The 24824-nt window shown below is 43.7% G+C and overlaps 1 protein-coding gene across 1 annotated transcript in view; it reads left to right on the plus strand.

Moving 5' to 3' along the window:
• The window catches only part of LEMD3 (LEM domain containing 3), an 87034-nt gene that overhangs the window by 8969 nt on the left and 53241 nt on the right, over positions 1–24824 (plus strand). Inside the window, exons 3-4 of the mRNA XM_068276756.1 lie at positions 3074–3140; positions 7958–8025. Coding sequence (XP_068132857.1) covers positions 3074–3140; positions 7958–8025 — 135 coding nt within the window. The remainder of the gene's footprint in view (positions 1–3073; positions 3141–7957; positions 8026–24824) is intronic.

Raw genomic sequence — 24824 nt, forward strand, 5'->3', positions numbered from 1 at the left:
TCAAACCTCATTGCATTTATCTTAAACAAGAGTTCAGGGAAGCAATGGTTGGGTTCACACAGAAGTGTTCTCCCCAGAATTTTTTTTCGGGTGGGGCGAGATGAGATAATGCAGGGCCGGCGCTTCTGTGAGCATAGGAGGTGAGCTGATGACACCCGGGTGCTCACCAAAACTAGCCGGGTGCAGCACCCGGCTAAAAGAGCCGGGGAGAAGACTGCACACAAATGTGTACAGTTCCAGTCCTGTCAATTTTGCATCAGTTTTCTATCAGTTTTACCTGACTGGAATAAAACTGTGCACTTTTTGTATGAACCTAGCCATAAAAAACAGATACAAAACTGACAGGACTAGAGCAGAACTGTATACCTCTTTTTTTTAGTGTGAACTAAGGCCTGGTTCACACTGCAATAGCTTTTTCTAAGCACTTGTGATTTTAAAAGCTCTTGCTAATGTAATGCTGTCTGTGTCCCCATGTGAGCAATGTTATTTTATTTTTTTTAAAAAAAATAAATCACCCATAGCATTGCATTAGCAAGAGCTTTTCAAATTGCAAGCGCATAATAACCCCTTTCAGTGTGAACAAGGCCTTAGAGCTGGTCCACACTAGACACAGTTGCAGGACGGACAAAGTGCATCAGTTTTGCATCAGTTTCCGTTCAGGTTTTTCCCTGACAGAAAACGTCTCCATTAGGAAGGAGTGGGAGGATTTTTTTGGGCCAATCATGAAGCTCAGGCTATCCGTTTTAACATCCGTTTTTTGCCTGTGGAGCTGGAGATGCGTTTTCTCATTGCTTTCACTACCCCCTGCGTGCATCCGTGGTCCTGATCCGTTGCGTGAAAATGCAGCAGATCCGGACCTTCCGTTCAGGTTTTGAAAACGGATCCCCGCAAACGCAGACTGATCCGTTTTTTACTTGGGTGAGGCTGGCTGCTATTATCAACATTAGTATCCGGGACTCCGTTTTTCATCCGGTTTGAAAAACGCAGCCACGGATACGTTTCCGGACCTAGTGTGGACTAGCTCTTACTGTCAGCAATTAAGGCAGTGTACAACTGACACATCGCAGGTGAAGGATGTGTCCTGTCAATTTTGCATCAGTTTTCTATCAGTTTTACCTGACTGGAATAAAACTGTGCACTTTTTGTATGAACCTAGCCATAAAAAACAGATACAAAACTGACAGGACTAGAGCAGAACTGTATACCTCTTTTTTTTAGTGTGAACTAAGGCCTGGTTCACACTGCAATAGCTTTTTCTAAGCACTTGTGATTTTAAAAGCTCTTGCTAATGTAATGCTGTCTGTGTCCCCATGTGAGCAATGTTATTTTATTTAAAAAAAATCAAAAAAAAAATCACCCATAGCATTGCATTAGCAAGAGCTTTTCAAATTGCAAGCGCATAATAACCCCTTTCAGTGTGAACAAGGCCTTACTGTCAGCAATTAAGGCAGTGTACAACTGACACATCGCAGGTGAAGGAATTTTTATGTTTCCCTATGGGTCCGTTTACATGTGTGGTTTAAAGGACAGCTGTAATAAGAAGTATATGGAGGCTGCCATATTTTTCTCCTTTTAACCACCTTAGCGGTATGGACGAGCTCAGCTCGTCCATTACCGCCAGAGGGTGCCGCTCAGGCCCTGCTGGGCCGATTTACATGAAATAAAGAGCAGCACACGCAGCCGGCACTTTGCCAGCCGCGTGTGCTGCCCGATCGCCGCCGCTCTGCGGCGATCCGCCGCGAGCAGCGGCGAAAGAGGGTCCCCCCAGCCGCCTGAGCCCTGCGCAGCCGGAACAAATAGTTCCGGCCAGCGCTAAGGGCTGGATCGGAGGCGGCAGACGTCAGGACGTCGGATGACGTCACTCCGCTCGTCGCTATGGCGACGATCTAAGCAAAACAAGGAAGGCCGCTCATCGCGGCCTTCCTTGTTTATTCTGGGCGCCGGAGGCGATCGGAAGAACGCCTCCGGAGCGCCATCTAGTGGGCTTTCATGCAGCCAACTTTCAGTTGGCTGCATGAAATATTTTTTTTTTTATTTAAAAAAAACCCTCATGCAGCTGCCCTGGCGATCTTAATAGAACGCCAGGGTGGTTAAGCAATACCAGTTTCCCGGCTGTCCTGCTGATCCTCTGTCTCTAATACTTTTAGCCATAGACCCTGAACAAGCATGCAGCAGATCGGGGGTTTCTGACAATATTGTCAGATCTGACACTATTATCTGCGCTGCCTGTTTCTGGTGTGATTCAGACACTACTGCAGCCAAATAGATCAGGGCTGCCAGGCAACTTGTATTGTTTAAAAGGAAATATGGCAGCCTCCATATACATCTCACTTCAGTTGCCCTTTTACTGAAACTGAAAGGTCTTTCACAACACATGGCTGCATACATTAATTTGTGCATTGTGAACCTGAAACATACAAAAAAGGATGAAAATGCATAGCAAATGAAAGAGAACACATAACTGATCAGTTAAAACATAGCGGTTTCTTATCAGCTGCCAGTGTACACCCAGCCTGAAGGTGGCAGTTTATGGGCCAATTTCCTGAACGATTTACCGGCCGATCTGGAAACTTTGGTCAGTTGGAAGCGAACAATCCATTTCCCTAATGGGAAGGGAACACTTCTCCCATCCTATCCATGGAGTCCTGGTCCTGTTAGTTGGCTGATTAATATTTTCTAACCGATCACATTTATCAAACCAGCCAGTCAATCGTTTGGGAAATTGTCCCATTAGTGGCCACTTATTTTCTTTAATTTTTGCAATAGCAGCACACTCCAAATTGCTGCCAGGCTTTATTGGAGTTTTAGTAATCCTAATTTATAGTAATGAGTTAAAAGGGGGGCTCATGGATGTTGTTACACTCAAATTTGCACCTTTTTTGGCGTTGTGGATTTACTCAAGTTCTGGTAACAAAATAGGTCTGTATGAATTGTTTTTAAAATACATCTAGGATTGTACAAATTGTGTATAATAGGCATAAATTGCCCATTGCTAGTATTACATCACATGTATACTGTAGATTCAGAATACCCTTCTTTTTTTGCACATATTTGAAATTCTTTTATTTTACAGAGAGCAGAGAAAAATCTCCTGATGAATACTCTTCATAAACTTCATGATAAATTGGCTAAGACAGCAGGTAAACTACCTTCCATTGCATGTTTTACCAACAACTGAGCAAAAGCGTAGAAAGGTTAAAAATTTTCACCGAGGTTTGTGGTATGTGTACCTCCAAACGGTACTTCTGATGAGTAATTTTTGAATTCAATGGGAGTGGTTTTTTTAATGTTTTTTTTTTTTTTTTAATTATTGAAAAGTTCTCTCCGTTGTGTCTCTAGCCTTATTGTCAAACAACTGTTAACTCTTTTAAAACCGTAATCACTACACAAGCTACCCAGATAACCCTGATCAAAAGTTTACATAGTCTGGTGATTCGGCCTGATGCACACAACTTGACACAAAAAAGGTTTTAATGGCCATTAAAAGTAACCATCTTTACCTGTGGTCTTTTTGCTTGCAATTAGTGGGTGTGTTTAAAAGGTAAATGCGTTTCTGGACTCCTGACAAATCCTTCCATCTCTCATCCAGTGACAATGATCCAAAATACAAAAGCCAAGTTTTTGGCTACAGCAAAATGAAGTGAAGGTTCTGGAGTGGCCATTTCTTTCTCCTAACTTAAACATCATTGAGTAATTCTGGGGAGACGTCAAACATGCAGTTCATGCAAGGCAGCACAAGAATTTACAGGAACTGGAGGCTTTTAGCCAGGAAGAATGGGCAGCTTTACTGTCTGAGAAGATAGAGCCTCATCCAAAATTACTACATAGAGTTCAAACTGTCATTGATGGTAAAGGGGTTAATACAGTGTTAATAACTGGGTTAAGTAAGCTTTTGGTCAGGGTCATTTGGGTAGTTTTGTGTATTGATTATGATTTAAAAAGAGTAAACACAGTTTGACAATAAAAGGCTTCATCAAACCATGAGTGAAATAAGTTATTGTGCTATCATTCATACTCTAATCATGGTTAAGAAATCCAGAATTCTGCCAGGGTATGTAGTTATGAGCACAACTGTATCATATGTCCACTACAAGGTGGTTTCATCATCGATGGTTATATATTCCACCTCATGGAGACACATGTAGCAAATGTGTTTTTTTTTCATAAATGCTTCAGCCACATTCATTCTGTTAGATTAAATCCAGCTTAGCTGGGTCAGAGGATTAAAGCAGTGGCAGCTTAAATTGCAGCTTCCAATTCCTTAAAGGACTTCCGAGGTTAAAAAGGTAATGTATTTTTTTCCTCACCTGTGGCTTCTTCCAGCCCCTCACAGCTGTCTCAGTCCCTCAGCCCTGATCCTCCTGTGTCCCGGCCGGCCACAATGATGATCTGCCGGTGGGTTAACACTTCTGTGCCTCATGTCATCTGGTGTGTACTGCACCTGTGTGTTGGCATAGTATGCACCAGATGACATGGACGAGTGTGCACTTGTGCAGGCGCAGAAGTGCTGACCCCGCCGGCGGGTCACCATCATTGCAGGCGGTCAGCGAGGTCACAGAGGATGACCAGAACTGTGGCGAGAGGCTGGAAGAAGTCCCAGGTGAGTTAAAAAAATACATGATCTTTTTTGGCCTTGGAAGTCATTTAAGGTGCCCATGCGCACACACAGACGTTTCCCATTTAATTTTGATGCCATAATTTTAATCGGAGTGGTGGACTAATTTTTTTAGATCTCAATCCAAGCACTTTTCCCAAAGTTCATGAAATCAATACACACCAACATGCTTTTGAAGGTGCATAACATCCTGCAATGTCTATCTTTTAAATGCTATCAATTCTACTAGATGCATCTTTTAATCAAATAGTTTGTCCTGTGTCATGTTTGTGGTTATAACACGGAGCCAGCAAAAAAGGTCTACCTGGAACAAGCTTGCAATGCACACACCATACGTAATAAGTGGCAAAGGAAGCTTAGATCGAGAGCAATCATGTGTCCTTCTTCCAGTTTCTGTTTGACTGGCTATATGTATCAGAACCCAGTAATACACATATTGTCATGTTTTAATTTACAATTTTGGGGGTCAGTTTGTGTTCATTAAGAGCTAATGGTGCATACACATTCACAATTGCTGCCCGCAGGGATTGGCACTTTATCCCTTAAGTGACAGTGTAGGAGCAAGTTCTGTACAGATGCATCACTAGCCAATAGAAAGCACCACTAGCCTGCAGCTTTTGATGGCTGTGCGAATGATGGATCGGATGGGCCGAGGTGAGTAACCGGGTCAGCCTTCGCTCAACCGAGATGATCCGCCAGTTGAATCCTCTGGATTGAAGCGTGGGCCACTGTACACAAGCTACATTCTCAATACAGGCCAAGAGCCATCTAGCATGTGTGCAGGGGTTTAGGATATGCAAATTATTGAACAAGTTGAATTTCTGACTACTTTTGTTAGGATTTAAAGCGGAATATAACCCTGCATTTCAACTTTGCTCTAAAACATTATTTACAGCATATTATATGCAAAAAGCATTTTTTTTTTTTTTTTACTAGACCAGCATTGGAAGGGTTAAACACAGAGGTTTAAAGTTCTGTGGAGAGATATGCAGAAGTTCAGATTGTTACATTCTATTTAGTCAAATGTATCTATTAAAAAATGTTACACACTCTTTGGCTGTCCTCCAGCTCCTTCTCAGTGAGAGAGAGTGAGTCACATTCAACACTTAGATACATTTATGTAAACAAAATGTATCTGTCAGCTTCCAGTCTGCAGAAATCTCCAGGAATTTTAAAGCTCTGTGTAACCCTTCCAATGCTGATCTAGTAAAAAAAATAAATGCTGGTTGCATATAATATACTGTAAATAATGTTTTAGAGCAAAGTTGAAATGCAAGGTTATATTCTGCTTTAAGTGATTGTACTGTGAAATGTAATCCTTTCATTTGGACCAGATTTAAAATGTAAACACATGTTGTGGGTTTTTTTTTTTTTTTCTTCTGAGTTTTTTTTCTTCTTTTTATGGCACTTGTCTTATTAATTTTGCCACAAGTATATAAACTTGGCCCAGCTGTATTTCTGATGTGTTGAGCTAGTACAAGTACTGCTTTGCAACTATAGTGCCCTCTGTTGGCTAATCACCTGACAACTTCTTTGTCACTTAACCTCCCTGGCGTTAAATTTTCCCAGGATTTATGTTCAAAAAGTGATTAATTTTCATAACCCTTTTTTTTGCTGTAACTTGCCAAAATGTGTCTAGTATACAGTGCAGGAGAGTAATAATGTGTATGCGCGTCAATACTATTCACACCATATTTTGTATTGATGTGTATATCTGTCAATACCGCCAGGAAGGTTCCGATGCAACAAAATTTAAACAGATTTTACTCACCTGGAGCTTCTTCCAGCGCATAGAAGCAGCCCTGGTACTACGTGTTTTCCCGCTGGCCGTCCATGTAGATCGAGACCGCTGGCTGGTTGGTTCTTCGCCTGCGCTGGCATTTTTTTCCCCTCGTGTCCATGTAATGTGGCGCGTACTGTACCTGCGCAGTAGTTGTGCACAGGCGCAGTACTGCCAGATGACGTGGATGTGAGGGGAAGAAGTGCTGGCGCATTTGACCTGACCCTCCGGCGTCACGATCTTCACGGGTGGCCAGTGGGACAATGCGGGGGACTGGGACGGCGGCGAGGGCACGAGACTGTTTCTAGGGACTAGAAAAGGCCCCAGGTGAGTAAAATCTGTTTAAATTTTGTCACATCGGAAGTCCTTTAAGGCTGTTTCCACTAACTCATGCTGAGACTTGAAGTGATGCATCCAAATCCCTGTAGTCGTGCCGTGCATGGCTAAAGGAATTCGTGCTGCCGTCTGACTCTCACCGGATTGCAATTTGGATGGCGAGCCTATTTGCGGAATAGGCATAGTTTCTCCGCTCATAACACTCGCGGGAGATGCTGCAGATTGCGCAACATTAAAAATGGACCCTTATTCTTTTGCTTCTCAATTCTCCAGCACTCTTTTAAAGTGAATGTTTACCATTTAAAAAATAAAGTCAGATACTCACCTAAGGAGAGGGAAGGCTCGGTCCTAATGAGCCTTCCCTCTCCTCTCCCGGTGCCCGGTCCCACGCAGGATCCCCCGTGGCAGTATTCGACCACTTCGGTCAAATACTACCACTTCCGCATGCCGAAGGGAGCTTTTGGGAGCACTCGGGCTCCCGAAGACGGGCCGCTTTATACTACGCATGCGCGAGCGCCCTCTATGACGCACTCGCGCGTGCGTAGTATGGAGCAGCCCGTCTTCGGAAGCCCGAGTGCTCCCGAAGCCTTCCAAAGTCCCTGCGGCGGCGGACGCGAACGGGGGAGCCAGCGCAGCACCGAGGGCACCGGGAGAGGAGAGGGAAGGCTCATTAGGACCGAGCCTTCCCTCTCCTTAGGTGAGTATCTGACTTTTTTATTTTTAATGTGGTACCCATTGGCTTTAAAGCTGCAGTGACAGTCAGATCTCGCTATTCTCAAACCTTGATAAACTTTCCTATCCGTTGACTACCCAAGCAGTGATAATTTGACCAAACTCTGCAACTAGGGCTTACTATATTAGAACAATTTGAAACTCCTTCACCTCCCCCCCCCCCTCTCTAAATTTTGCTTAGAAGGGTAGGTTTGTTTTGGGTTTCCTGCTCTATCCTGTAAAGGATGTCGCTGTGTGCTGTGTGTAGCAGAACTCTTGGAGAAGCAAGTCCTCTGTGTGATCAGGTGATTTTTAGGTCTCGGATTTGTTGAATTTGTCAATTCCTGTGTATTCCAAAATAGAAATTGATCACAACAAATTGGAGGCTTATAAATCTTATTGCCTGACCAGTGACCACATGTTTCTCCATGAGTTCTGATACACTAGACTCTAGTCTGTTTACATTTATTTTATTTTATTCCCTTTGCTAACTTTTATATTTTTATTTCTCCCAGGTGATTTTATATGTGGTAATGCTGATCATAGTCGCATTTCCGTCCAGGAGGCAACTGAATATTTACAGGTCTGTAGGATTTTTTTAGTAGTTAAAAGAAACCTGAAGTGAGAGGGATATGAAGGCAGCCATAACTATTTCATTTTAAACAATAATCGTTGCCTGACAGTCCAGCCAATCTCTTTGGCTGCAGTAGTGTATGAATCACAAACCTGAAACAAGCATGCAGCTAATTCAGTCCGACTTCAGTCAGAGCATCTATTCTGCATGCTTGTTCAGGGTTTATGGGGAGACGTATTAGAGGCAGTGGGTCAGCAGAACTGCCAGGTAATTTGCATTGTTTAAAAGGAAATACATGTCAGTCTCCATAATCAAAGTTCAGCTGGGTTTTAAAACCCAACTAAAGCCAAAATTCAATATGGCAGATTCTCAAACAAAACTATTACTGCAAATTTTAATTAACTTTGGAACTGAACGTCTCAACATGTATTTTTAGTGCTACTCATCTGTGCACCTTAACCTCCCTGGCGTTCTATTAAAATCGCCAGGGAGGCTGCGGGAGGGTTTTTTTTAAATTAAAAAAAAAGTATTTCATGCAGCCAACTGAAAGTTGGCTGCATGAAAGCCCACTAGAGGGCGCTCCGGAAGCGTACTTTCGATCGCCTCCGGCAATCGAAAGTAACAAGATAGGCCGCAATGAGCGGCCTATCTTGTTTCGCTTTCCTCGTCGCCATGGCGACGAGCGGAGTGACGTCAGAGCCGCCCGATCCAGCCCCTAGCGCCGGCCGGAACTGTTTGTTCCGGCTGCGCTGGGCTCGGGCGGCTGGGGGGACCCTCTTTCGCCGCTGCACGCGGCGGATCGCCGCGGAGCGGCGGCGATCGGGCAGCACACGCGGCTGGCAAAGTGCCGGCTGCGTGTGCTGCTTTTTACAAAATTGAAATCGGCCCAGCAGGGCCTGAGCGGCGACCTCCGGCGGCATACCCCGAGCTCAGCTCGGGATTACCGCCAAGGAGGTTAAAGACTTCAGATCTAGAGCCTGAGCAGTTTCCTGATTGGGGTCTTACATTTGCTCACCACCTATTGTTTTATATATTTTTTTTTTATTATTTTTTTTTTTACCAGAATTCAGGAATGCTGGGTAATTCAGCATTGCACACATTCATTCTTCACAATATATTCAATGATTCAATCTCTGTGCAGTTTCCTAAGCACGTTTGGCCCGAAGCTTTGGTATTCTGTCTGCCAATTTGCCCTCTATAACTTTTTACCTTCACTTATCAAACTGACTATTAGTTTGCCCTGTACCAATTTAGTTTTTTATTTAGACTTTAAACATTTTTGTGGCGACTTTCTTCATGAAGAATGAGCAGTTTCCCGATTTCGTGGCCATGGGTAACTTTTTTTTTTTTAATAATGCGATTTGTGTTTAGCGACGTGCAGTGGCGGCTTCCCTACCCTCAAAATTTGGTGTGTGGTGTGCTGATATCGAGCCTTTAATAACAGTAGCATAATATAATACTGTAAACATAGGAGGATCAGACACAGCACTGGCATAGCAGCCTAGTGGATAGCAGAGAAACAGCAGCACTAGCATAGCAGCCTAGTGCAGAGCAAAGAAATAGCAGAAAATCACTGTGTCAAAACCAGTCTATTTTACTGAAAATCGAGGCAAGATAGTGATGGTGATTTTTTTTCTACGATTTTCAGTGTTAAAGAGAATCTGTATTGTTAAAATCGCACAAAAGTAAACATACCAGTGCGTTAGAGGACATCTCCTATTACCCTCTGTCACAATTTCGCCGCTCCTCGCCGCATTAAAAGTGGTTAAAAACAGGTTTAAGTTTGTTTATAAACAAACAAAATGGCCACCAAAACAGGAAGTAGGTTGATGTACAGTATGTTCACACATAGAAAATACATCCATACACAAGCGGGCTGTATACACCCTTCCTTTTGAATCTCAAGAGATCATTTGTGTGTTTCTTTCCCCCTGTTCTCATGCATTGAAGTTTCAGGCTGCTCGTTTCTTCCTGCAAACAGCTTTGCCCTTGTCTGTAATTCCTAAGTATGTGAAAGCCCAGCCAGCTCAGAGAACGATTTATCCAGCTTGTAAAAGATGAGAGAAGCTGCTCTAATCTAAATAATACACAGGCAGTGTGCAGAGAGGGACCTGGAGGGGGGAGATTCATCACAGAACCACAACACTGAAGAACTTGGCAGCCTTCCAGACACAGGCCGACAAGTCTGACAGGGGAAAGATACATTGATTTATTACAGGGACTGTCATAGTAGAAAGTGCCTCAGTAAGCCAGAACACATTAGAATAGCTTTTGGAGCTTGTAGGATGATAAAAAAACAGGATGCAATTTTTGTTACGGAGTCTCTTTAAATGAAGCCCTAAGTGATCTGTATAAACTTGGGTATTTTGGGTATTTATCTGTAGAATGAAAAAAAAGGTGTGTCTTCAACTAAGGGAATAAAAACCCTCCTAGCCCTGCATGCCAGTAGTAAACATGATTTCTTCCCATGTTGCATGAGCCACTTTTTCTACACAACGCTGACAGGGTAAGAGGATTTTTTCCCCCTCTTGCTTAACTTACTCTTTCCTTCATAACTTTCTTTTCCTATATGTGTGTGTGTGTGTGTGTGTGTGTGTGTGTGTGTGTATATATATATATATATATATATATATATATATATATATTTGTAGTCGCCGTAGCTTAGTTGTAAATTGCCCTCCTACCCTTTCTGCCTTACTAAGCTGCTTTCATTGGTTACAGTGATGTGAAAAACTATTTGCCCCCTTCCTGATTTCTTTTCTTTTGCATGTTTGTCACACTTAAATGTTTCTGCTCATCAAAAATCGTTAACTATTAGTCAAAGATAACGTAATTGAACACAAAATGCAGTTTTAAATGATGGTTTGTATTATTTAGTGAGGAAAAAAAACTCCAAATCTACATGGCCCTGTGTGAAAAAGTGATTGCCCCCTTGTTAAAAAAAAGAACTTAACTGTGGTTTATCACACCTGAGTTCAATTTCTGTAGTCACCCCCAGGCCTGATTACTGCCACACCTGTTTCAATCAAGAAATCACTTAAATAGGAGATATCTGACACAGAGAAGTAGACCAAAAGCACCTTAAAAGCTAGACATCATGCCAAGATCCAAAGAAATTCAGGAACAAATGAGAACAAAAGTAATTGAGATCTATCAGTCTGGTAAAGGTTATAAAGCCATTCCTAAAGTTTTGGGACTCCAGCGAACCAAAGTGAGAGCCATTATCCACAAATGGCAAAAACATGGAACAGTGATGAACCTTCCCAGGAGTGGCCGGCCGACCAAAATTGCCCCAAGAGCGCAGAGAAAACTCATCAGAGAGGCCACAAAAGACCCCAGGACAACATCTAAAGAACTGCAGGCCTCACTTGCCTCAATTAAGGTCCGTGTTCACGACTCCACCATAAGAAAGAGACTGGGCAAAAACGGCCTGCATGGCAGATATCCAAGGCGCAAACCGCTTATTATTATTATTATTTTTTATTTATATAGCGCCAACATCTTCCGTAGCGCTGTACATAGTACAAACAAATAATAGGGAACAAATATACATAAGAAATACAAGACACTGTACAGTCATGACATTGAATAGAATAAATACAGATACATACATAGTTGATATGTAGTTGGTACATATGCATATGTTAAAATTACAGCAGTATGAGAAACACTAGGAGGAGGTCCCTGCCCTTGCGAGCTTACAATCTAGAGGGTAGTGGGGAGGAAACAAAGGGGAAGGAAACACCAGGATTAGTGGGTGAGCCAGTGTGCCTTCAGTGCTGCCTATAGCAAATTATAGGCTTTTCTGAACAGGTGTGTTTTCAGAGTACGTTTGAAGGTTTCCAGACTCGTGGCATGACGAACCGGCTGAGGGAGAGAGTTCCAAAGGAGAGGGACCGCCCGTGAGAAGTCTTGGATGCGAGAGTGAGAGGAGGTGACTAGGCTGGAGGACAAAAGGGTCTCCTGTGAGGAACGGAGGGTTCGAGCGGGGAGGTATCTGGAGATTAAAGAGGAAATGTATGGAGGCGACAGCTTGTGTAGAGCTTTGTATGCAAGTGTGAGAAGTTTAAACTGGATCCTTTGGGCAACTGGTAACCAGTGGAGGGATTGGCAGAGAGGGGCTGCCTCAGAGGATCTAGAAGAGAGGTGGATGAGACGGGCCGCAGAGTTTAGTAGGGATTGGAGAGGTGCCAGTCTGCTTTTTGGTAGACCACAGAGTAGGGTGTTGCAGTAGTCAAGACGGGAGATGATTAGGGCATGCACAAGCATTTTAGTTGCTTCTTGTGAAAGGAAGGGACGGATTCTGGAAATGTTTTTGAGATGGAAGTAGCAGGAGGTAGTTAAAGTGTTAATATGTGGTTTAAAGGAGAGCTCAGAGTCCAGAGTTACCCCTAGGCAACGAGCTTTGGGGGTTGATGCTATTGGGGTGTTCTCTACATTGATTGTGACAATGGGAGGTGGAACAGAGAGTGAAGGTGGAAATATCACAATCTCCGTTTTGCTCATATTGAGTTTAACCTGCCTGGCGTTCTATTAAGATCGCCAGGCAGGCTGCGGGAGGGTTTTTTTTTAATAAAAAAAAAACTATTTCATGCAGCCAACTGAAAGTTGGCTGCATGAAAGCCCACTAGAGGGCGCTCCGGAGGCGTTCTTCCGATCGCCTCCGGCGCCCAGAATAAACAAGGAAGGCCGCAATGAGCGGCCTTCCTTGTTTTGCTTATATCGTCGCCATAGCGACGAGCGGAGTGACGTCATCGACGTCAGCCGACGTCGTGACGTCAGCCGCCTCCGATCCAGCCCTTAGCGCTGGCCGGAACTTTTTGTTCCGGCTGCGCAGGGCTCAGGCGGCTAGGGGGGCCCTCTTTCGCCGCTGCTCGCGGCGAATCGCCGCAGAGCGGCGGCGATCAGGCAGCACACGCGGCTGGCAAAGTGCCGGCTGCGTGTGCTGCTTTTTATTTCAGCCAAATCGGCCCAGCAGGGCCTGAGCGGCAGCCTCCGGCGGTACTGGACGAGCTGTGCTCGTCCAGACCGCCCAGCAGGTTAAGGAAGCGGGATGACATAAATGTAGATACAGCGGATAGACATTTGGGGACTTTTGATAGTAGTGTGGAGAGGTCTGGGGCAGAACAATAAATTTGGGTGTCATCAGCATAGAGGTGGTATTGAAACCCAAAAGAGCTTATTATCTGTCCCAGGCCATGGGTGTAAATGGAAAAGAGGAGGCGTCCAAGGACGGACCCTTGTGGTACTCCCACAGACAGTGGGTGTGGAGAGGAGTTGGTATTGGCATAGGAGACCATGAAAGAACGTCCAGACAGGTAAGAGTTGAGCCAGGAGTGTGCTAGGCCCTTGATTCCCAGTGTTGAGAGGGTCTGGAGAAGCAGGGTATGATCAACAGTGTCGAAGGCAGAGGACAGATCTAGGAGTATTAGTACCGAAAATCTGCCTTTGGCTTTAGCAACTAGGAGGTCATTGGCAACCTTAGTGAGAACGGTTTCCGTAGAGTGTTGAGGGCGGAAGCCAGACTGGAAGGGGTCCAACAGGGAATTAGCAGAGAGAAAGTTAGACAACTCTGAGTAAATGTGGCGTTCCAGCAGTTTGGAGGCAAAGGGAAGGAGAGAGACTGGGCGGTAATTAGAAAGGGCAGTAGAGTCTAAAGAGGGTTTTTTGATTAGTGGTGTTATGATAGCTTGTTTAAATGAAGAAGGGAAAATGCCAGTTGAGATGGAAAGGTTAAACAGTGTTGTTAAAGCAGGAATGAGGGGGGAGGAGAGCTGGGGGATAAGATGAGAGGGAATAGGGTCTGAGGCGCATGTAGTAAGATGAGCTTTAGAGATTAGTGAAGAAAGACGCTGTTCAGTTAAGGCAGAGAAGATGGTTAGCAGGGAGGGGGTTTGAGTGGGTGAGTGGTTATGTGGAGAGGGATAGTTAATAGTAGGGGAGCTGCCAGGAGGAGAGGAAAAAGGAAGAGGTGATTGGACCGGTGAAGAGGGTTGCTTTTGAAAGCTGTTCTGTAGCGTTTCAATTTTGCTCACAAAATATGCTTTTAAAGGGATACTGTAGGGGGTCGGGGGAAAATGAGCTGAACTTACCCGGGGCTTTTAATGGTCCCTCGCAGACATCCTGTGTTGGCGCAGCCACTCACCGATGCTCTGGCCCCGCCTCCAGTTCACTTCTGGAATTTCTGACTTTAAAGTCAGAAAACCACTGCGCCTGCACGTCCGTGTCCTCGCTCCCGCTGATGTCACCAGGAGTGTACTGTGCAGACACAGACCATACTGGGCCTGCGCTGTGCGCTCTTGATGACCTCAGCGGGATCGAGGACACGGCAACGCAGGCGCAGTGGTTTTCAGACTTTTTAAGTCTGAAATTCCAGAAGTGAACCGGAGGCGGGGCCGGAGCATCGGTGAGTGGCTGCGCCAACACAGGATATCTGCGGGGGACTGTTAGAAGCCCCGGGTAAGTTCAGCTCATTTTCCCCTGACCCCCCTACAGTATCCCTTTAAGCAAAAAGAACATTAAAGTGGTCTAACACCCAGCATTTCAACTTTGGCTTTAAAAGATTTGTGCAAAAGTAAGGATATCCGCGCCTTAGGAAGTGTCAGCAGCTATGTGGACTTGGTAATCCTCCAAACCTTCGTATAAAATATAAGTAAAAATGTCCACAGCGCTTATAAAGAACTATGATCTTTATTAATATAAAAATAATGCCTTGACCCTAGGCTAATAAAATAGCACCTTCCCCTTTAAATACAAATAGCATGCAACTCTCCACTCACACAGTTCACACAAGTTCACTGCAGTGAGCATTCATGCAAAAAATATAAAAATTGGGATCCCAGTAAAAGGTCAAAAGTCAGGTTAATACCTCCAGTTCATGCACATTTGGCTTTTGAATGTGTAAAATCTCACAATGTGAGTATATTCCGTGTCTCTTATGCAATACTTTTGCTCTATGGTGGATTAATTGCACATTAGTAATGGATATCTCCTTGTTGTCACTGTTAATATTAGTTCAAGCACATTTGGGGAGTGATTGAATATGGGTTAGTACGGATATAGTCTGTATACTGCACCAGTTCCTCCTTCCGTAAGCGGATCCTCTTGTTGCTACCTTCCTTCCGCCTCCAATCTCACTGGCCTCGTGGTGTATAGCGGGGGAATCAGCTGGTAGTGTTCAAATAGATGACAAGTCCGTATATGCACCGCTGCCGTCCTCTGCAGACGAACGGTCTAACAAGCGGTGATCTCGTTCCACGCTGGTCTGGGCAATCCCACAGTGACGTCACTGATTGCGTAGTTACGTTAGGACACTGACGTTTCGGGAGGTAACGCCTCCCTTCTTCAGAGCTGCCCATCAGATGCCTCCTCCAGCTTATGAACGATCCTCCTACCACTAGGATCCGCCCACTCTTCCTTTGTAGCAACTTGCTCTGCGAAGCTCTAATAAATCCTTTCAGAAATTGTGTATACGTATCTGTATAGTGAACCGCTTCCCTTTCTGAACAGCCATAATGTGCAAAACACATTCAGATGGGGAAAAAAGGGAGAAAATCTTCTCCACATTATAAAAAAGGAAAAAAGTTTTTTACCACAGATTCTATTTATTGTAAAAAAGCATAGAATTCAAAGTCGCAATTTAACCCTTTCGGAGTCATAGTGTCCAATGAGTATATCCACAAGGATTCAGTACGTGATAGTTTTTTTATATAGTCCCCACCTCTCCAATCTCTCTCCACTTTCTGTAATCCGTAAAAAGTCGTACCCTGTATTGAGCAATTGTGGAATTTCTGATAGTGTGCAGATAAAGGGTGTTTCTCATTCCCCTTCTCTATATTGTAGAGATGTTCCCCTAATCTCTTTTTCAGGGCTCTTTTAGTTCTCCCTACGTATTGTTTTTGGCAGGGACAGCATATCATATAAACAACTCCTTTTGTGGAGCAGGAAAGATTTCCCTTAATAGGGAATGTGTTTCCACTGGAGGATGAGGATATTTCCTGTGTTACTCTCATACCACAAGTAGCCACACACATACCACACTCCCCACATCTTCTAAATCTATTTCCTCCATTTCTTAATTGTGGATTTGTAACAGTAGGTGCTATCGTTTGACCAATGTTAGAACTTCTCCTGAAGATAACCTTTGGATGCTGTTCAAGATATCCATTCAAGTATTCATCTTCTCTCAGGATATCCCAATATTTATTCACTATTGTCTTAATTTTATACGCCTGTTCACAGTAGTCAAACAGAAATGCTGGTGAATCTGCAGACCAATTCTTCCCATATTTCTTCCCTGTTAGTAATTCTCCTCTATTCACACTCATTGTCTCATTTACAGCTTTTTCTAAAGCCTCATCATCATAGCCTTTTTCTTTAAAGCGATTGCTGAGAATTTCTATTTGGTTATCCAAATCTTCAGGTTTGGAACAATTACGTTTTAAACGTAAAAATTGTCCTTTTGGCACATTGACCAGCCATCTGGCCAGATGGCAACTGTTAATGTCAATGAAACTGTTACAGTCCACTGGCTTAAAAAAAGTCTTTGTGTGTAGTGCAGTACCCTCCAAAAATACTGTGAGATCCAAAAAATTTACACTATTTATACTGTTTTCCATTGTGAATTTGAGATTATACTCATTTAGATTAATATCCCGAAAAAAACTTTCTAGAGAGGTAGAATCCCCCCGCCATATAAAAAATGCGTCATCAATGAAACGGCGCCAGAACACGAGGCCCGCGTCGGGGCACATGGACTACTGGTCGAGAACACACTCCTCCCAGTGGGCCATGTACAAATTAGCAAACGCCGGCGCGAACCTCGTGCCCATCGCCGTTCCCGTGTACTGTAAATAATAATTTCCATCAAAATAAAAATAATTATGTTTTAATATAAAATTCATAGCTTCCAATATAAACCCTATCTGCTCCTCCTTTAAATTTTCATCCTGCAATAAAAAGTGCTTGGCCGCCTGTAGGCCTTTCTCATGTTCAATTACTGTATATAATGAACTCACGTCAATCGTACAAAGTATATCTCCTACTTGCCATTTAAAATGTTCCAATTCTCTCAAAAAATGTCCAGTATCTTTTAAATATGCTGGTGTCTTAGCAACCTGCTTTTGCAAAAATCCATCGACATATTGGGATAGGTTAGCACTTAAAGACCCTATCCCCGATATTATGGGGCGACCTGGGGGGTTCTCTAAGTCCTTATGCACTTTAGGTGCATAGGTAGATGGTAAGGAAGGAGTTGTTTATATGATATGCTGTCCCTGCCAAAAACAATACGTAGGGAGAACTAAAAGAGCCCTGAAAAAGAGATTAGGGGAACATCTCTACAATATAGAGAAGGGGAATGAGAAACACCCTTTATCTGCACACTATCAGAAATTCCACAATTGCTCAATACAGGGTACGACTTTTTACGGATTACAGAAAGTGGAGAGAGATTGGAGAGGTGGGGACTATATAAAAAAACTATCACGTACTGAATCCTTGTGGATATACTCATTGGACACTATGACTCCGAAAGGGTTAAATTGCGACTTTGAATTCTATGCTTTTTTACAATAAATAGAATCTGTGGTAAAAAACTTTTTTCCTTTTTTATAATGTGGAGAAGATTTTCTCCCTTTTTTCCCCATCTGAATGTGTTTTGCACATTATGGCTGTTCAGAAAGGGAAGCGGTTCACTATACAGATACGTATACACAATTTCTGAAAGGATTTATTAGAGCTTCGCAGAGCAAGTTGCTACAAAGGAAGAGTGGGCGGATCCTAGTGGTAGGAGGATCGTTCATAAGCTGGAGGAGGCATCTGATGGGCAGCTCTGAAGAAGGGAGGCGTTACCTCCCGAAACGTCAGTGTCCTAACGTAACTACGCAATCAGTGACGTCACTGTGGGATTGCCCAGACCAGCGTGGAACGAGATCACCGCTTGTTAGACCGTTCGTCTGCAGAGGACGGCAGCGGTGCATATACGGACTTGTCATCTATTTGAACACTACCAGCTGATTCCCCCGCTATACACCACGAGGCCAGTGAGATTGGAGGCGGAAGGAAGGTAGCAACAAGAGGATCCGCTTACGGAAGGAGGAACTGGTGCAGTATACAGACTATATCCGTACTAACCCATATTCAATCACTCCCCAAATGTGCTTGAACTAATATTAACAGTGACAACAAGGAGATATCTATTACTAATGTGCAATTAATCCACCATAGAGCAAAAGTATTGCATAAGAGACACGGAATATACTCACATTGTGAGATTTTACACATTCAAAAGCCAAATGTGCATGAACTGGAGGCTTTAAAAGATTGCTTACAGCTTATAAACTATTATGCCAGATTTTTTTTTTTAGCAGAAATTCACTGAATGGATTAAACATGACATTTTAGTGCTGCATTTAGCTAGAAATCCTCTTCCGTGCTTGCTTGTTTAGCTACAAATGTATCTATCTACAATGTAACAAACAAACACTGCTCTGAGAGAACAAAGAGGGCTTCCCCGGCAGGCTTTTCAAAGGTCTATTTGTATAACAAATAAAGATACATTTGTAACTAAAAGATAAGAAAGGATGCGGATTCCTAGTTGAATCCAACACTAAAATGCCATGTTTAACCCATTCAGTGAATTTCTGCTTAAAAAAAATCTGGCATAATAGTTTGTAAGCTGTAAGCAATCTTTTAAAGCAAAGTTGTAATGCTGGGTGTTAAACCGCTTTAAGGCTCGTCTCCATTTTGCTAATAAACCTCTCAATGATTGCCAAGTCTTTTGGGAAAATACCTTGTGAACCGACGAGACAAAAGTTGAACTTTTTGGAAGGTGCGTGTCCCGTTACATCTGGCGTAGAAGTAACACAGCATTTCAGCAAAAGAACATCATACCAACAGTAAAGTATGGTGGTGGTAGTGTGATGGTCTAGGGTTGTTTTGCTGCTTCAGGACCTGGAAGGCTTGCTGTGATGGATGGAACCATGAATTCTACTGTCTACCAAAAAATCCTGAAGGAGAATGTCCGGCCATCTGTTCGTCAACTCAAGCTGAAGCGATCTTGGGTGCTGCAGCAGGACAATGACCCAAAACAAAACACACCAGCAAATCCACCTCTGAATGGCTGAAGAAAAACAAAATGAAGACTTTGGAGGGGCCTAGTCAAAGTCCTGACCTGAATCCTATCGAGATGTTGTGACATGACCTTAAAAAGGCGGTTCATGCTAGAAAACCCTCAAGTAAAGCTGAATTACAACAATTCTGCAAAGAGGAGTGGGCCAAAATTCCTCCAGAGCACTGTAAAAGACTCGTTGCAAGTTATCGCAAACGCTTGATTGCAGTTATTGCTGCTAAGGGTGGCCCAACCAGTTATTAGGTTCAGGGGGCAATTTCTTTTTCACACAGGGCCATGTAGGTTTTGAGTTGTTGTTTTTTTCTCACTAAATAATAAAAACCATCATTTAAAACTGCATTTTGTGTTAAATTGTTATCTTTGAATAATAGTTAACGGTTTTTGATGAGCAGAAACATTTAAAGAGACACTGAAGCGAGAATAAATCTCGCTTCAGTGCTTATATTCAGCAGGGGCATGTGTGCCCCTGCTAAAACGCTGCCATACCGTGGCTAAACGGGGGTCCCTTCACCCCCAAACCCACCCCTGCAAAATCAACGACCAATTTGGTTGTATATTTTGCTGCTCTTCAGGCAGGGCTAACGGCTGCAGCCCTGCCTCTCAGCGCCGTCAATCAGCGACGCATCGCCGCCTCTCCCCCGCCCCTTTCAGTGAAGGAAGACTGAGAGGGGCGGGGGAGAGGCGGAGATACGCGCTGACAGACGCGCGTGAGGCAGGGCTGCGGCGGTTACACCTGCCTCTATGCGGAAGAGGGGATGCGCTGCACGGAGGGGGATTTGGGGGAGAAGGGACCCCCGTTTAGCGGCTCGATAGCGGCGGTTTACCGGGGGCACGCATGCCCCTGCTATTTATGAGGTCTGAAGCGAGATTCATTCTCTCTTCAGACTCTCTTTAACCACTTGACGACAAAGGGATTTATGGCTGATCTGTGCTGCGTGGGCTCTCCAGCCTGCAGCACAGATCAGGGTAGAGCCAGGGCGATCAGACTTGCCCCCTTTTTTCCCCACTAGGGGGATGTCCTGCTGGGGGGGTCTGATCGCCACCGGCTTGCTGCGCTTTGCGGGGGCTCTTCAAAGCCCCCCTCCGCAGCGTTCTCTGCGCTCCGTCCCTCTCCCTCCCCCTGTGAGCTGCGCAGGACAGATATCCGTCCTGCGCTTTGAAGGATAGGCTTTAGTCTATCATTGGCTGGCGATCCCCGGCCAATCAGAGGCCGGGGATCGCCGAACTGCCTTACGGCGCTGCTGCGCAGCAGCGCCGTATGATGTAAACAGTGGGGATTTCTTCCCCGCGTGTTTACATTTTGCCGGCGAGCCGCGATCGGCGGCTCTAAGGCTGTTCACGGAGACACCCTCCGTGAACGGACATGGAAAGGCCGCTTCCATGGAAACCCGCAGACGACCAGTTTACGCCAATCGGCGTTAGCTAGTCGTCAAGAGGTTAAGTGTGACAAATATGCAAAAGAATAAGAAATCAAGAAGGGGGCAAATAGTTTTTCACAATGTATGCTGGAGAAAAATAGAAAGGGGCGGAAGACACCGGGAGCCCAATCTGGTGTAGTATCACACGAGTAGATTTTTCTTTAGTAAGTAAAAGATCGTATATACTCACAAGACTAGGTTGCATATAAGGCAACCACTGTATCACGCGTGTGGGGAAGTACCGTCCCCACTCGGCCTTGTGACGAGATGTTGTTGGTCGCAGCTCCTTTAAGAAAGTACCACCTGCCAAGGTGGTGGCCCCTGGTCCCAGGGGAGGTAGTCAACACGGGAGGGTAGGAGGCGCCCTTGGAGGTACTTCAGATCTGACTTTAGACTTAGTAAATCTGTTTATACATATACCAATTCTATAGGTCTAAATGAGGATTAGATTCATATACTCCAATTTTGGAACTGCCAGTTTTTCTAATTATTGTTTCAGAAATATGGAAAGATCCTACCTTAGTAAGTAGTCACTCTCGTATGGTAGGGTAAAATAAGAATTTATTGTAGCACTTTAAAATGACAACGCGTTTCGCGGTATACAACCGCTTCATCAGGTCGTGTTTCGTGCCTTTAAAATGAAAAAGAGATAGCAGGGCACTGAGACATAGAAACACTTGTGATACATGATAGACAAATATAACTAAAAAACATATCTAAAATACATATCTAAAAATACGTCTAAGAATTCTTGTATTATTGTATTATACATAATAGGACAGTAGTAAAGTACTAATAGTAGTAGGTTGGTGATCAATACTCAGATGTTCCTCTATTGCATAAGAAATAAAGCAATGTCATAATGGATCATATTAGTAAAAATATGGGGTACAGTATATGCGTCTGTATTCTATTTTATATGTTGGTTTCTAGCGTGTAATAAGTAGCATATATGGGCCCCATATTACCTATGTGGCCTTATTATCATTTGCACCATCTCTGTGGGCTAGTGTCTGGCATGGACGGAGTTTGGAGGGCTCCATAATACTGCAGGGAGGTATATGGTAAATAGTATATATGTATAAATCTCGTGCCCCGACCTGTATACTAGTTCTATTAATAGGGGACGACCGGTCTATATGTGGGGACAGTAGAGGAAAAGGACGTACATCTGCTCCTATATGGAGCCTCTTACCTAGTTTCAAAAGTGTTCAGTCTCGGGCGCCTCATAAGCGCCGCCACCGCCGCTGGATGGTTTTTAAAAAATGAGGAAACTACGTATTTCCGCATGTGTCACGCGGCAGGGGGCGTGGTGGACGCTGGCTCCGTACCTCCCCCATGTTGTGTGTATGTGGGGTAGGAGGCGTCTGGTCATCATGACGTGGTGGCAGAGGGCGTGATTTACAGTGTCAACTCGCTACTAAGCGCGGTGACGCTGAGTGATGAAGGACGCAGGTCTGGTGTGGGGAGGGGGGCGTGGCGGATAGAGCGTCACCTCGCTTCTATGCGTGGCGGCGCTTCACAGATGGTGCTTGCCCCTCCAGCGTCTGGTCTCCTAGGAGACGCCTGGAATTCTGGGCGTCTTTGTATGGCTCCTTAGTGTCGTCGGCCATTTTTATGTGGTCCGACACAGATAGATAGAGCTTTTATGTTCAGGAAATGTGGATATAGCTAATTCTTATGTGGCAATTTGTCCACAATGATATTAAGCAAATATATCTTATAATACATAGTATATAGCGTAAGGTCATATAAGAAATATAAAATATGGAATGCTCCATACATAAGACCGGTAATATCAAATAAAAATGCCAATAAAAATACCAATAAAAATACACAATAAGCTACCAGAGTAATGCACTTCTTTTTTGTGAGTATAGATATACATTCGTGATTGTAGCTATATTCAGCACTCGTGGTGATGACGCAGGCTTTTCCTGTGTAGGTGATGGTGCCTGTATTTACTTAATTTGCTGCATAGTTATTCTCCAAAATCTATCACAGTGTATCATGAATGTATAATAGAATTGATATTCCGCTCTCGTTCTACTTGTTAAATGAGGGCGTACAATTCAATGTAAACATGGATGTGGGGAACAAGGAATGTTGTCTGTGCCTGCCCTTATAGCTATCCTCCTCGGGGGGCCAGGGGGGGGGGGGGGGGGCGCAGGGGGGGCCAGGGGGGGGGGGGGGGGCAGGGGGGGCCGTGTTTTCAGGGCTAAATTCTTTATGGGTACTCCCAATTATTCCGTATATCCCATTTTATTTAAGGGGTTGAGTGTTTCGAGAGGGAAAGGGGGAAGAGTTTATAGATGGCACCTTGCTAGTAGCAGTGGTGCTGTTATATTTTATATTTTAGTGGGGGTATATATATATATATATATATATATATATATATATATATATATATATATATATATATATATATATATATATATATATATATATATATATATATATATATATATATATATATATATATATATATATATATATATATATATATATATATATATACACACACATATGTACATACACATGTACACATAAGAGTATACCCTCCATGTGCTGGGCGGGAGCTACAGGGGGCCCTATCTGGGCCCTTTTGGGGACTACTGGTCCAATGGTGAGAGACCCCACCCTGTCTTGGATTGCCACTAAGTTATTCAAAGGGGAACAGTCTCTAGATCTAAAGATTGGATTTTAGAGTGAATGCTTATGTCGGTCTGATCATAGATTATGTTCAAGACATATATTTAGTCCTTCAGGTTGTAGGGTATTCAATTTGAAGATCCAAAACATTTCCCTACTCCTAAGTTTGCTTTTTCGATTCTTTTGTGACTCAGGGACTTGTTCAATGGGGCATATTTTTGTCCCTTCTATCTGTTGATTGTGGTATAGTTTGAAGTGCCTTGAAAGTCCATGTTTCATAAAGCCATTGGTGATGTTTCGTCTGTGCTGGCCCCATCTTGTGCGAAATAATTGGGTGGTCCGACCTACATATTGTAGGCCGCAGGGGCAGGTGATTAGGTAAATCACAAAGCTTGTAGAGCAGTCCATATTGTGTCTAATGAGATGTGTTTCTCCGGTTACACTGGACCCAAATTCGGTGGCGTTCGAGTTGATGGATTTACAGCACAGGCACCTTGGTTGTAGGCAGCATGTAATTTGTCCTCTGTGTTTATTTGTTTGCTCTTCCATGGGTCCCTGCCCTATTTCTTGTAGGGTGCTTGGTGACAGTCTGTTCTTGAGGGTCCTTGCCCTCCGAAAGATACACCTCGGTTTATTCGATAGGTTTACTTTCAGCATTGGATCCCCCTGCAGTAGGGGCCAATGCTTCTTCAAGATATCGGTTATTGACTTATGTTGGTTGGAGTAGCGGGTGATGAAATTGACCTCTTTGTGTTCCTCTTTGGGTTTGGCTCTTGAATCTTTGGTCTCCAAAAGATTTTCTCTCGGTGTAGCCCTAGCTCTTTCCCTTGCTTCCTGTGTTAGTCTTTTTGGGAAACCCCTCTCCTTGAATTTCCTCGTCAGTATTTTTGATTGGGCATCAAAAGTCTTCAAATCACTGCAGTTCTTTCTAATTCTGAGGAACTGTCCATATGGGATATTTTTTCTCCAGGATTTGTGGTGGGAACTGCTGAAGTCTATGTATGAGTTTGCGTCTACTTTCTTAAAGTGATTCTTCGATTTTATGATGTTTTTCTCGTGGTACAATGTGAGATCTAGATAATCGATTTCTTCCTTGCTATGGTTGTGTGTAAAGGAGATCCCCCAATCATTGTCGTTCATATATTTATTAAACTTCTTTATGGATTCACAGTCTCCATTCCAAATAAGGATTAGATCATCTATATACCTTCTGTACAGGATGATGTTAGATTTGAATGGGTTTTCTTGAGATAGTAATAATTCTTCCAGGCGTCCCATCGTGAGGTTCGCGTAACTGGGTGCAAAATTCGCCCCCATAGCTGTCCCTCGTTTTTGCAAGTAAGTGGTTCCTTGAAATGTAAAGGTGTTATGGGTGAGTGAAAATGCAATGGCCTGGATTAGAAAGTACTTTTGTTTAACAGGTAGTTTTTCATCTTGGTTGAGGTAATGCCATACCGCTCCGAGGCCTATATGATGATGGATGTTTGTATATAGAGCTGCGACGTCTAGAGTTAACCAGTGGAACCCTTCATCCCATTCGATGTTTTTCAAGAGATTAAGCAGATGTGTGGAGTCTTTGAGGTATGATGGAAGGTTTTTCACATACG

The sequence above is a fragment of the Hyperolius riggenbachi genome, chromosome 3 (assembly GCF_040937935.1).
Source record: "Hyperolius riggenbachi isolate aHypRig1 chromosome 3, aHypRig1.pri, whole genome shotgun sequence".
NCBI classification, from domain to species: Eukaryota; Metazoa; Chordata; class Amphibia; order Anura; family Hyperoliidae; genus Hyperolius; species Hyperolius riggenbachi.